This window comes from Phalacrocorax carbo, chromosome Z (assembly GCF_963921805.1).
Source record: "Phalacrocorax carbo chromosome Z, bPhaCar2.1, whole genome shotgun sequence".
Lineage (NCBI taxonomy): Eukaryota > Metazoa > Chordata > Aves > Suliformes > Phalacrocoracidae > Phalacrocorax > Phalacrocorax carbo.
In genome coordinates, this window is record NC_087548.1 from 27804378 (window position 1) to 27816506 (window position 12129).

At 41.6% G+C, this 12129-nt stretch overlaps 1 protein-coding gene and 1 long non-coding RNA gene across 2 annotated transcripts in view; both read left to right on the forward strand.

Moving 5' to 3' along the window:
• Positions 1 to 2773: 2773 nt before the first annotated feature.
• TBCA (tubulin folding cofactor A) overlaps positions 2774 to 12129 on the forward strand; it is a 33831-nt gene continuing 24475 nt past the window's right edge. The window contains exon 1 of the mRNA XM_064437983.1: positions 2774 to 2932. Within this exon, the coding sequence (XP_064294053.1) occupies positions 2880 to 2932 (53 nt within the window). The 5' untranslated portion in view covers positions 2774 to 2879. The remainder of the gene's footprint in view (positions 2933 to 12129) is intronic.
• LOC135310454 (uncharacterized) overlaps positions 4365 to 12129 on the forward strand; it is a 14155-nt gene continuing 6390 nt past the window's right edge. The window contains exon 1 of the long non-coding RNA XR_010370517.1: positions 4365 to 7853. This is a non-coding gene — a long non-coding RNA (uncharacterized LOC135310454). The remainder of the gene's footprint in view (positions 7854 to 12129) is intronic.

Here is a 12129-nt window from a genome sequence, read left to right on the forward strand (position 1 = left end):
TGCTCCCTCGCATGTGTATTGGGTGCACTGTGAGCATTTCAGATTAAACATCTATTACATAGTTGTTTATGTGTGCAGAGATCTGAGCTTATCAGTCTGATTAGCTGCTTCCAGTCCCTCGTTCTTAAGTGAAATGGTAGCAAGCAGTAATCGCTATGTGTGCTCTTATCCAGAAGAAAGGAATAAGACATAGCTGGACTTTTCTAGAGAGAAGGCATAGTACATTGGCAGTGACAATTACACCCACTCAAGTAAATTTGTGCAAAACGTAACAAACTGGCTTGGAAATACACTTTATGTGGAGCCAAATGAAAGCTGAGATGACCAGATGACACTGGTCAGAGAAGAAGTCATATTCAGAGCAGCTGCAGCTTTACGTGTGAGGAAGGATCAATATAGGAGAATATGTAAAGATACGTGTAAGGGTCCCATATACAGAATTACTTGTTCCATATGTCAGCATAGCTAAAGCATCAGCAAATTACATTTAGGCACCTGCCTCTATGCAAGAGCATGCACATAATGACTTGGGGCTAATAGATCTTATGAAAAGCTTTCAACCAAATGCAGCACAAGCAGAATACTGCCAAAATTCATTGAAGAATCAATGGTTTCAGCACCACCCAAAAGGCACAACAGGATTCACAATCTTCATAACAGAATGTATTCAACTCTGGTGTAACACCACTAATTCACATGGAAACATATCTACAACTGACTAGGCTAGAAACTGTTTCGAATGAGTTCTGGAAAAAAAAAACAACCCACAAACTTTAATTAAAAATTGAGTGTCTGTCCTGGAAAGCATTATACATACTTTCCTGGATATCCAGATATCCAGACCCTTAGAAGTAAAATTACTATTTTTTTAAGTGTTAATTTATCATTTTCAGGAACTAATACAAACGTATATTAATAATAAAGTAGATCACCCTTTTAGACACAGTTTTACGTTATACTTCAGCATCCACCAGTAAGACTTTTTTCAAGTTATCATTATGTGTGCTTAAATATGATCTCAGGTTTGGTATATTATAATCTATTCAATTATCTGAATTAGCTGTAAGAAAACAATTGCATTCTACTTCTAAAATGCAGTAGCTGAGCCTAAACACTGTCAGTTGTGCGAGTTAATGCTTCAGGGCTAGAAATAAAACATTTGTAGCACTTGGAAACATGAGTTACTTTTCTTAATATTGCTTCTTCTAGGCAATTTTTATTTTCATACTGTTATTTGTTGTTGGCCTTCTCACTTATGGAACAACTATGTCAAATACAGAAATGACATCGAAGACTATTTTTGAAAAAGTAATTGATGTGTAGGTGCAAGGTGGTAATGCAGCTTTCCTTGCAGCGGTCTGTATTTTCAAAGCATATGTACTGTAGTCACACTGCCTTGGAATTGTTTATAGAACAGCACGTCTTCGTACAGCTTTCTAAGACCAGATTAATAAGATTTGAGTTTCAGTCCAAGTAAGGGCCTGCATTTTCCCTTGTGCCTGCCAGAATGCTGCTCTCCTTCCTCCTCCTCCTGCACAGGCAATGGCAGGTTTCCTTATCAAATATATAATACAACTGTGAACTTGTCTGCAGGTCACAGTCATTCACGGAGTTATGCAGGCTGTTGATTTTGAGACCTGCATCTACCTGCAGAGAAAACCTGCTGAGCCGAGGCTGTGTTTGGGTCCCCAGGGAGGCTTGCTGGGCTCTGTAACAGTGGTCGCATTCATCCTCCTCTGCGGATAAGACACAACCCCATGGACTTGAGTGATCTTGGCCCTCCCTATGACAGGCCTGAATAGGGCCTGATAGTGCCAGCCTCACTCCCATGGCTGCTGGCTGATCATGTGTAACTGGCATGCAACCAAAAGCAACGTGACACCCTCCCTTGCAGCTAACTTTTCTCAAGAGATATTGGTCACTGGCAACGTCAAGAGACCGGGCAAGTGACTAACAGAGGACAGAAGGATGTGTGAAAAAAAAAGGCCTCTGTAGACCTTCCCGAGCTGTACTCTGCTGAAACTATCCTTACCTATTTATGCATTGAAGCTTTTTTTTCTTTCTTTCCTATTGATTTAAAAGCTCATTCAGGGGAAGTTCTTTCAAACACAGACCCAAAGGGATTTTTTTCTAGAATTTGACACCTTAAATGGCTAGCCTCAACTAAGCATAATCATGAAGGAAAAACAAGTTTCCTTAGGACTTGTAACCCCTTGGTTTTACGGACAGTGCTCTGGGTGCCGTTAGGCTTCCGTGCTCTGTGGTGGGGTCATCAACACCACTGGCTTGGCCAGGTGCCTGGGGCTTTCAAGGCTGGCCAGGAAGGGAGCCATCGGCCTCATGCCCAGGAACCTCGAGGCTGGCACAGAGGGGAAAAGGGAATCTGTTTTGTTCACCTACTTGGTGCACAGGACCTTCAGGGCCTGACAATGAGGGGGAAGGGATCGGATACACGACCTGCTCGATCCCAGAGAACGGCTGCTTGCCTTAGCAAACGGCGTTAGTTACGCTAACCACATCGCCAGGAGTCTGGGGCCGGGTGTGCCGGACACAACCCCACTCCCGACGCCACCACAGTACCAGCCACACTCCCTCAGAACAACTCCTACTGCTGCATCTGAGGGCGGACGCGCACCTTTTTTGCCTGTGCTCTTGTGAACAACCGGTGAACGAGACCGGGCCCGGCCCCGCCGCCTCCGCTGGGCCGCGGGGTGTGTGTGGGGAGAACGCCGCGGCGCTCCGCCCCCTCTCCCCGTGGTGCTGCCCAGGCTGGCAGCTCGGCGCATGCGCGGGTCCAGCCTGCGCCGTCGGTACGCCGCGCCGCCGCCTCGGGATTCTCCGCACCTGCGCCGCTCCCCCCCGCCCCCAGCAGCCCCGCCATGGCCGACGGGCGCTTGAGGCAGATCAAGATCAAGACCGGCGTCGTGAGGCGGTGAGTGCTGCCCCGGGAAGGGGGGGCCGGGGGGGAGTCTCAAGCGGGCGCGCGCCTCGGCCCTTGGGAGCCGCTGGGAACTGTTGTGGGGAGGCCGGGCCTGCTGCGTGGCCGGGAGCTGGCGGCGGCGGTGCCGCGCTGTGGGGTGGTGCCGGCGGGTCGGCCCTGCCGCGGCTGCCGGCTTTTTCCGCTGGCGCTCCGCCACCGGCAGCAGGCCTCTCTCTCACCAGAGGACAATAAACGCGGATTTTGTTCCGTTCCCTGAGCGACTTTGAGAAGCGAGGGGAGTCGCCCTGCCCCGTCAGTGTACAGATACGCTGGTGAGGCCTGAAGTCTTGCCTGTTTAATCCAAACGACTGTTAAACGGGTCATCTCCGACTCAAAAGTTCACACTGCGAAACTGAAGGTAAATTCATCACTTCAGTCTCGATTTTGCCTTATTTTAACGCAGTCTTAATTATTAAGAAGAGTTACAGTTTATCTCTCTGAATCCATCTTATTACGACTGTAAGCGAAAGGCTTTGGTCACAAGGGGGTTTAATAAGGCTACACCCTACAAAGAGGGCTCACGCAGAGGCACGAATCAGTATGTGTGACAGATCAGGATGTTAAATAGTCCAGTTTCATACAATCAGCTTTGTATTATGACATCTAATTTCAGTTAGTAAAAGACTAACAGTAAGGTAGGCAAGCTTTCGAATTCCTGGTTAGCTTTGAAAGATTGAACTTGAAGACTAGAAAAGTAAAATGGAAACGGAATTATTGCTCTGTTTATGATAGGTAAAGGTACTTCTGAGTTCCAGGCTCCAAATGTGGAGCAGTTCTCAAGTACTGCTGCAAGCAAAAACATTGATTATATGGTTGTAAGGCCCTGTTCCCTGTCACTATACAGGGAGCACGAATCATGAATTTGTGTGTTATTCTTAACCTAGAAAGCTTTAGTGCATTCTTATTGAGTGGCTTTGGGTCCCTTTCACGGCCTGTGTTATGGTTACTGACTTTCCTGGCCAGGAACATTTTAAGTGTCCTCTGTGCATTTTTTAAGTGGATGGTGCTTTGTGCTGGTTTTTATAGATGAAGTATTCTGAGGTATGGGGAAACTAGATGAAGTTTCACTAGTGGCTCATTGCTGCTGTTTGATAGCTTTACTGAGAGAACTGTGTGGTAATACAGAATAGCATTTCATGTGACCATTGCTTAATGATAAATCATCACAAAAGTTACCTCAACAAGCTTTTCCCTCATGTGTGTAAAATGGGAAGGAGTGGGGGGCAAGTCTTTACTAGGCAATGAACAACTGTGTAGAGACCCCAGCAGAGCTGGTGCAGGCCTGCATGTTCACGCGGTGAATGCTGTACCATGTGGCTGTGTCCCCTTAGACCTGGAAGTGGCCTAATGATGCCAGCATGGTTTTGCAGGTAACTGCGTGTGGAGCTCCTCATCTGTATGCCACTGTCCATATTGCTTCTAGCTCTGAGATGAGCTTGCATGTTCTTTTTCTCCATTTCTTTGCTTCTGCAGTTTGTGCCTGAGAGCACTGAGAACAAGAGATTGAAATTAGTAGTGTTTGTTGTTCTATGTGAGCGATTTCTTTACTGCTTTGTGTGGCTCTCCTGTTTGTTCACTTGATTTATGGAAATCCATGGGTGCTGGTTTTGGATTTATTCCAAGCTTGTTGCATCCAAATAACAGGAGGTTGCCTAAGTTCCAATTGGATATTCGTTCAGTTACAATGATGATAACACAGTTCAAATTATATACAGTCAAAATTAACAAACACAAGGTGTCTAACGTTTCTACTTTGTTTCTAATAACACCCCTTCCCTGATGTTATAATCACCTTTTTGCTTGCCCTATTCTGTTAAGTGGTTTTTGTTATCCTAAAACTGGTTTTAACCATCTCTCTGGGTTGCATTCCTTTGACCAATATTTGACCAATATTGTTGAGTTGTATGTAGCACTGGGGCATTTCAGCATCTTCCTGTGCCTGTGTTTTCAGGGGCTCTGCTATCATCCCATGCTCCTTCTCTCATCAGATTTGATCTTTTATGCTTATGCCATTAGTAACAAAAATCAATACAACAGTGTTATACCACGTGATTTTACAAAGCTGAGCAAAAATTAAAGCAAAGCAGGTAATTGTCACCTAGTCATAATAGCATTTACAGTTAAACAAGTAGAAAAAAAAATCTCAAGACCAGCCAAGACAAGTCCAGGCAAAGTCTGACATTTCCTCAGAGCTGTTTTGTGAGCCAAATACAAATCCTGTGGCCTCTTATAAACAATACTTAATAAGTTAAAGAATGTTTTGGGCATACTGTATAGGTGGGCATTCCTCTGAGCTGAAACAATTGCCACTGGTGATAGGAGAAGATTTAGTGTTGGTCCGTGATGGCTTAAGCTAACCTAAATCTGAGGGGCTGTTTTACAGCCTCCTGCTTTGTGCCCTGCACAAGGACTTAGGTAGCCACTTGCCTATATGTTTCACAGAGCTGATCTGCTGAAAAATAACTAGGACTTTTTTTTTTTTAAGTTATTTTGAAGGATGAGGCCTGTCTGGACAAGGTCACCACACAACTGTACACATTTCAGGGCTAATACAAAGAAAGGGATGAAAACATTGGGGGAAATGGTGCAAATGCAGTTGACAGGATTCAGGTTTGCTTTTGGAGAATGGCTGTGTGAATAAACAAGTAAACTTAGCTTGTGTCTGTTGTGTGGTAACAATATGCACATCTACAGTTACTGTGCAGCAGCTGGCATACTGTAAGTGAAGATTAAAAATTAAAAAAAAGAAAGGAAAAAAGAAATGTTATCTCTCCCACAGGGCGTATACAGCAGCAAGTCCCCTTCTGTGGCAGTTGCACACAGATGCCAGAAGAGCTATGGCTCTGTCCCACTCCACCCTTCCTTTTCCAGCTAGCAGCCTAGTTATGTCCTCTACTACAGTGGACATGCATGTGACTTGAGTCAACTTAGGAGCATTATACTGTCCTCTTATTTGTCCTCTTATTTTGGACTAGAACGACTGTGTAGGTATTTAGTCATAGTGTGTGATAAGACTTGCACAGAGGCTTTAATTAAACATGCCATGAAGTGACTGACTTAACATTTCAGTTAATTTTCCTTAGTTTTTCTGTGTTTGCAGTTTAGAAAAGTAGATTCAATTTAGCCTGTAGTACTGATGTTCAAGCACATTCAATGCTCAGGCTATAATAGTATATAAAAAAAGATAAAGGTCAAGAACCATTGGGATATATGGAACTTCTTCAACACTTCATTTGTCTTTTATTTAATCATGTGCTGTAGTACATTCTTTTCTTTCATTAGTTACCTAACTCGTCAGTTTTTTCTCAAACTGAGAACAAAGAAGCTGTTCTGGTTTGGGATTTTTTTTTTTAGCTGTATATGATAAATTATTTGTGTGCCCCTCTCAAGAGACTATATATTATAGGTCATGGGTACTTTACTTGACTTCACGTTTCTTACATTGCTATGTATCAGCAAAAGAAATGTAAACTAGGAATGGGAAGACTGTTTTGCTTTTTTTGACAAATCTGATAGCCAGGCTCTTGTCAGTAGCTTGTCATTAAAAAAAACCAAAACGATTCAATAAGCATGGATAATAATGTTTGCTCTATTTTTGGCTTATGTCCTCACAAGAAATACTTCTGGTTTAATCACGTAAAAATAGTCTTACTCTCAATAAATCCAGACTCCAACAACCTGCTGGATAGTGAGGGAATTGATTAGGAAAAAAACCTCAAACTTTAAAATATATCTTATTCTCATTTCAGATTGGCAATGATTTTTAAAACTACAGCAAACAAAGTTGGGTCATGTGAAAATAGCACTGACATTTGCCCATAGTTTCCGTCTGATTAAGTGGAAGTGACATCAGTAGATTAGAATGAGACTAAGACAATTCACATTGCAATTGTGTTAGTTTAACTTTAACAATCTTTTAACACTCTTGTTTAAATGTGGCTGACATACCATAATTACAAATCTACAAGCCTTGATTATAGAATTTTACATCATGAACCTATGGGGAAAGTGTATTGATTTTTGTGAAGCAGTTCTTTTTTAAAACCACCTTCCTAAAGCTATGAAATCTTCCTATGATTGTACTTTTGCCTGCTGCACTGGCGTTGATACTGTTTTTTCCTCTTTGTAAAATATTATTTTGCCAAGCAATTTATGCTGTGATTTCCCATCTCCCCTTTCCCGCAAGCACAGAAAGTCCTGCAAGTTACACAAAAATGTCAGTCTGCTTTTAAATATAAATTTAAACAATTCTTTTAAATTGAATTATTTTACTGGTGAGCTCAAGATACATTTTGTGCAAGTGAAGTACGAAGTATTGCAGAGAATGCAGACATTCCTTTTGCTGTATGGTGACTCTATTGATAATTCAAGCACAAAACTAGTTAATTTCCTTGTTTACTCAAGAAATCTTATTTCTGGTGTAAATCACAAATTTTCTCAGTCTTCTGTCCTTGCTTTCTTGTTTGTTTCCCATTAGTTTTAGGCACTAGATCTGATTCTTAGCATCAATATATTGATAAGAAACTCATGTCTCCTTTATTTTCATTATAATTAGAAGATTGTATGCAGCGACTGCTTGTTAGCTTAATTACTGTGAAGGGCTGGGATATTTGATACGGGTGTTGAGGAATGATCTGCATTGCTGCTCAGCTATACTGAGTCAGCATGATAAAGCAATTTAATGTGTTTACACTGCATGTTCAAGAATTCAGGGATTCAGGAAGGTGAATATATTGCATGCACTGTCATATACAATCTGACTCTATCCAAATTAAATAACCCTTCTCAGAGTGCAGGAGCACTGTGCATCTGTTGTCTAGGGTTGTCACCAGCTTGGTCCTGGAGTCTTAAACTTGGGTTCATTGCTAGCCAGGTATGGTTGCTGTGATCCAGAGCTGCTTAGATACATCTTAAGTACCTTCTGTAGAGCTCTTGGCTTCAGGCTCAGGTACAGCAAGTCCTGAGTTGGCCATGCACTTGAAGGCTGATTTGGTCTTGTAGACTTATTAATCTCTGTCCCCTATAAAAACTGCTTTATGTGAACTGGCTGAGGAAAGAGCACACCTGCATTTGTATAGCACTGTCTGAGTTAGCATCTGTGGCATACAGAGTCACCAACCCAAATAATTAGTTGAAGCGTAATTGCAAGTTGACTATAGTCTCCAGAAACAAAACTACTTGTTTGAAGGGATTCCTGTTTCCCTGTGTTTTCAATGCATGATTTCTTTTAAACTTCAGGAATGCCAAACAGTACCCACCCATATCTTAGAAAGCTGTGAGAAGAGCACAGTGGTTGCTGTGAGCATTGCATGGTGTGTGGTTGTTTTGTGGGTTTTTTAAAATGGTTTCGATTTAATTTGTTTTACCTTTTGAGCAGACCTAAACACTGGTTCCTTTTTAGAATTATCTCACAAATTTAAATTAATTGCCTCTTTTGCATTCCTTCTTCCACCACATAACCTCCTCTTAAAAAAAAAAGCCTTTAGTGAAATGCATGATTCTGGCATCTCATTGGTTTTATGTTTCCAATTATCTTCTGCCCCCTGAGGCAAAAATGTCGTGTACATGTCCATGCTGACCATAGTAATCTACTGATGTAATATTTTAATTGGCAGAACTGTTGCACACCAGGTTTATCACCACAGGTGTCAGTAGTGATGCTATATTAAGGAGGAATGAATTTTTTTTGTTTGGGCAACACATATGCAAAACTGGCTTTTGCAATCTTAAATTCTTTAAGCAGTCTTTCAAAAGTTTGGAAACACAGGAGTTACAGTTGCTTGGCAACCGTAGTTTGGTGTCGTTATGCATACGTGTAGTACTGTTTTCTTGTTTTTGATTGTACGTACTTTTCCAATGGCATTCTTACTCATGTCATGGAGCCACATACTTGCTTATGTGGATAAAGCAATTACAAATAATCATTTTATGTGATGAATTAGAATGCAGATCTATAGAAAAACTTTTTATACAGAAGATGAGTTACAACTGCTCTAACAACCATAATCCATCCTGGATTGACTTAAGTATTATTAAATTATATGTATCATAGAGGTGGGAATCTCATTCAGGATCAGGAGGTTCATCATATTTTCTTTAAACTGTATTAAGTCTCTTTCCTGATGCTATGTGAATTACCTACACATGTAATATGACTGTAGTTCTATTTAACTTTGCTCATGACTGTAACAATTCCAATTGGTTACCTCCAGGTTGTAGGAGCGGGGACAAGGAGGGAAGGAAGTAGATTCTATGTCTTTTCTCCACATCTAAGGTTATGACTGAAGATGATTACTGGGTTATAGAAGGGAAAATCAAGTGGAGATCTATGGTAACCCCAATTGTTGCCACTATGGAGGCCACATTTCTTGTTCTTCCTTCTCCAGAAATTAAGTTGTCAGGCTCCTTAGCATTTACAACTTTCAACTTCGATCCTATTCCATTCCATGCCATTGTCTCCCAGAATTTTTGCTGCTACAAAGCCTTTTCAAGATGAGCTGATAAATTTTTCACTTCTCTCCAACTCTTTTCAGCCCATCAGAAATGCTCTTTCAGCTCTCTTGATGGAGCAGCCCTTCTCTTCTTTGCTCTGACCATCCAAGTTGCTTCTTGCAGTACCTCAGCAAAGTCTTCATCCCCAGCCAGCATCTTCTGCTTTTTCAATAGTCCATAACTCAAGAGCTTTCAACCTGGATGCATCTATTGTATTCTTCCATTCCTCTGCCCCCTCCATGCTCTCACTGGCTGCTGGCATTCAGGGATGCCCTAGCCAGGCAGACTTTCTTAGCAGGGCTAAAGGGGAGCTTCAGTTGTTGCTATGGCAAGGATTTTAAAAAATCTGTAGGAATGTATTGCAAGAGCTGGGAAATAACTGTGTTGAGAGGCAAGGACAGAATGTGAAGCCCTGGAGATTCAGAGAAATCTCTAGTAACAGAGATGCTTTAAAAACATTAAAACCAAATAATTTTTAACTTGAAATAATTTTCTGACTTCAAAAAAACCTGTAACTGATTTTCATAGTCTTCATAGATTACAGTAGTAATCCCTGACAAAAGCCAAGTGTGCAAAGTCAACCTGAAATGTCATAGTAACTCAGTTCTGTAAGCTCTAAATGAAGGAGGGGCTGAAAATTGTGTGTACACTTGTGTGTGGTTACATCTTGAGTCTTAAAAGAAAAAGTTTATCTTTTATGATGACTTTGTCGCTATCAAGTAAATGAATGCATAAACTTGAGATCATGTCCAAATCAGGAAGTAGTCAGTCATGGCTAAGAAAACATTTCAGTTTGTGATAACTGTGTCAAGTACCGTATTTCTTTCCTCCTTCATTCATCTTCCTTCCTTGACTTTTTCTCATAGGTCCCAGTCTATAATGCGTGTGTGTGCTTACGTAGCATTAGTGAACCCAAGAATGTGTATAAGTAATCTGCAGGTTTGGGACCTGATATTTTAAGCTCTGCAGGTAGTGATTAGCACAGTGCCAATGTTACTGCAGTTGTTGAGTTACTTGTGTTATAATTGTGCATAGTGTTAATACATGGAATTTATTATACTATAACAAAAAAAGCTGTACCCTGTACAGTTACACTATTACAGATTTTTAGGTTTGAACTAAGTCAGTATAGATATTTCATTATCTAGTCAATACATGCTGTCAGCTTTGGGTTTTCTGTGTGCTTAGGCTGAATCCATGGCACATTAGCATATACAGTGGTTAATAACAACATTAGTTTTGAAGAGGTGCACGTCCTTTCAATAGTGAAGTTATTCAATAGCAAAATTGAGAAATACCCTCTCATTGTCTTCAGAGCTCCACTGAGCTAGCCCAGTCTGACTAGGGAAGTGTTTCTTGTGTTGATTTTTCTAATGCTGGAGAGCAGTCTTTATTTGGTGCCTTAAGCACATAGGTGTCAGTCTTGCTCATGTAGAACCTGATCTGTTGGCAATTGCTGGAGGTTGGGGGAAGCATATCAAGAGTAGTAGTGTGTGCTTGCTCTGTCCTTGTACCATATTGACACCTTTATTCCAGGTATCCAGTAGTAGTTCCTGCCTGTGACTGTGGCTCAGGAAGGTGGAATTTTTGTCTACTTACTACAGAGGATCTTCATTTTATTATGCATTTGGAAAACTCATGTTGTGCATAGTTTTTTTCATTTGTCAACCTTCAGATAAACTGTGTGCCCTTCCAGTGATCAGAGGGGTAGATCTGCTTGCTACTGCTAATGATGTATAAGGACTAGGGTAGGAACATATATGTCTTTGAGGAGTGAGAAAGGATGATGATTTGGGGCTCTTTCAGCAGCAGCCGGAAGCGTGAACAGTCTAAACCACTTGCAGCTCTGCACCCTAAACAGACTAGGAGTGAAGTCCCTTGAGAAATCAGTGTCATCCTAAATTCGGAGGTCTCATTTTCCTCTCCTGCTCTCTGGGTCTCTGGCGTCTGATGCTAGTCAAACGTTTTGCTGGGCTCGCTCACTTTGCTTAACCCAGGAGAAAGACTGTCAGCTTGTTTCCCCCCCCCCCCCCCCCTTAATTTCCTGCTGTTTTGGTGAACTGAAATGGCTTGTGGAAGATCATTTGGCCACTAGTGCTGGCAGAGATGTGTGCTGGGGTGGGGAGCAGACCTCTGTTAGCAGTGGTCAGCTTTTAGACTGTCTTGAACCATTTTGTGTTACTCTGCTCTTCAGCTCGGGGAGCTGAAGTGGGGGAGGGAAAGTGAGTAAAGAAAATGGATGGGGAAGTAATTCACAATGGTATGGAAAAGGTACTGAAAGAGCTACTTTTTTTTTTTTTCCTTCTAGCTCAAGATTCTCTCAAGCCCTTTGAGCTCTTCTGGGTTTAGTCTGCAGCTTTAAAGTAATAAAACTGTGTTTTCTACACAGAACAGGCAAATTGTGGAATTGGTTGTTAAGTGATGTGAAAGTCAAACGTGTAAAGGATTTTAAAAGGGCAGCAGCCACAGCCAGGAGCTGACCTGCTTTCTATTAAACATTGATGGTTTGGTTTTGTTCTTCAGTGTTAAAAAGTCCTTAACTTGATTTCTGGAGTCAGGTATACCACAGGAAATGTCACTTTAGACTTGATTTGTTTCTTTATACTCTCTCCCTAGTAGTTAACTACTGGCTGGCACTGGAGACAAGGTCTAGAACA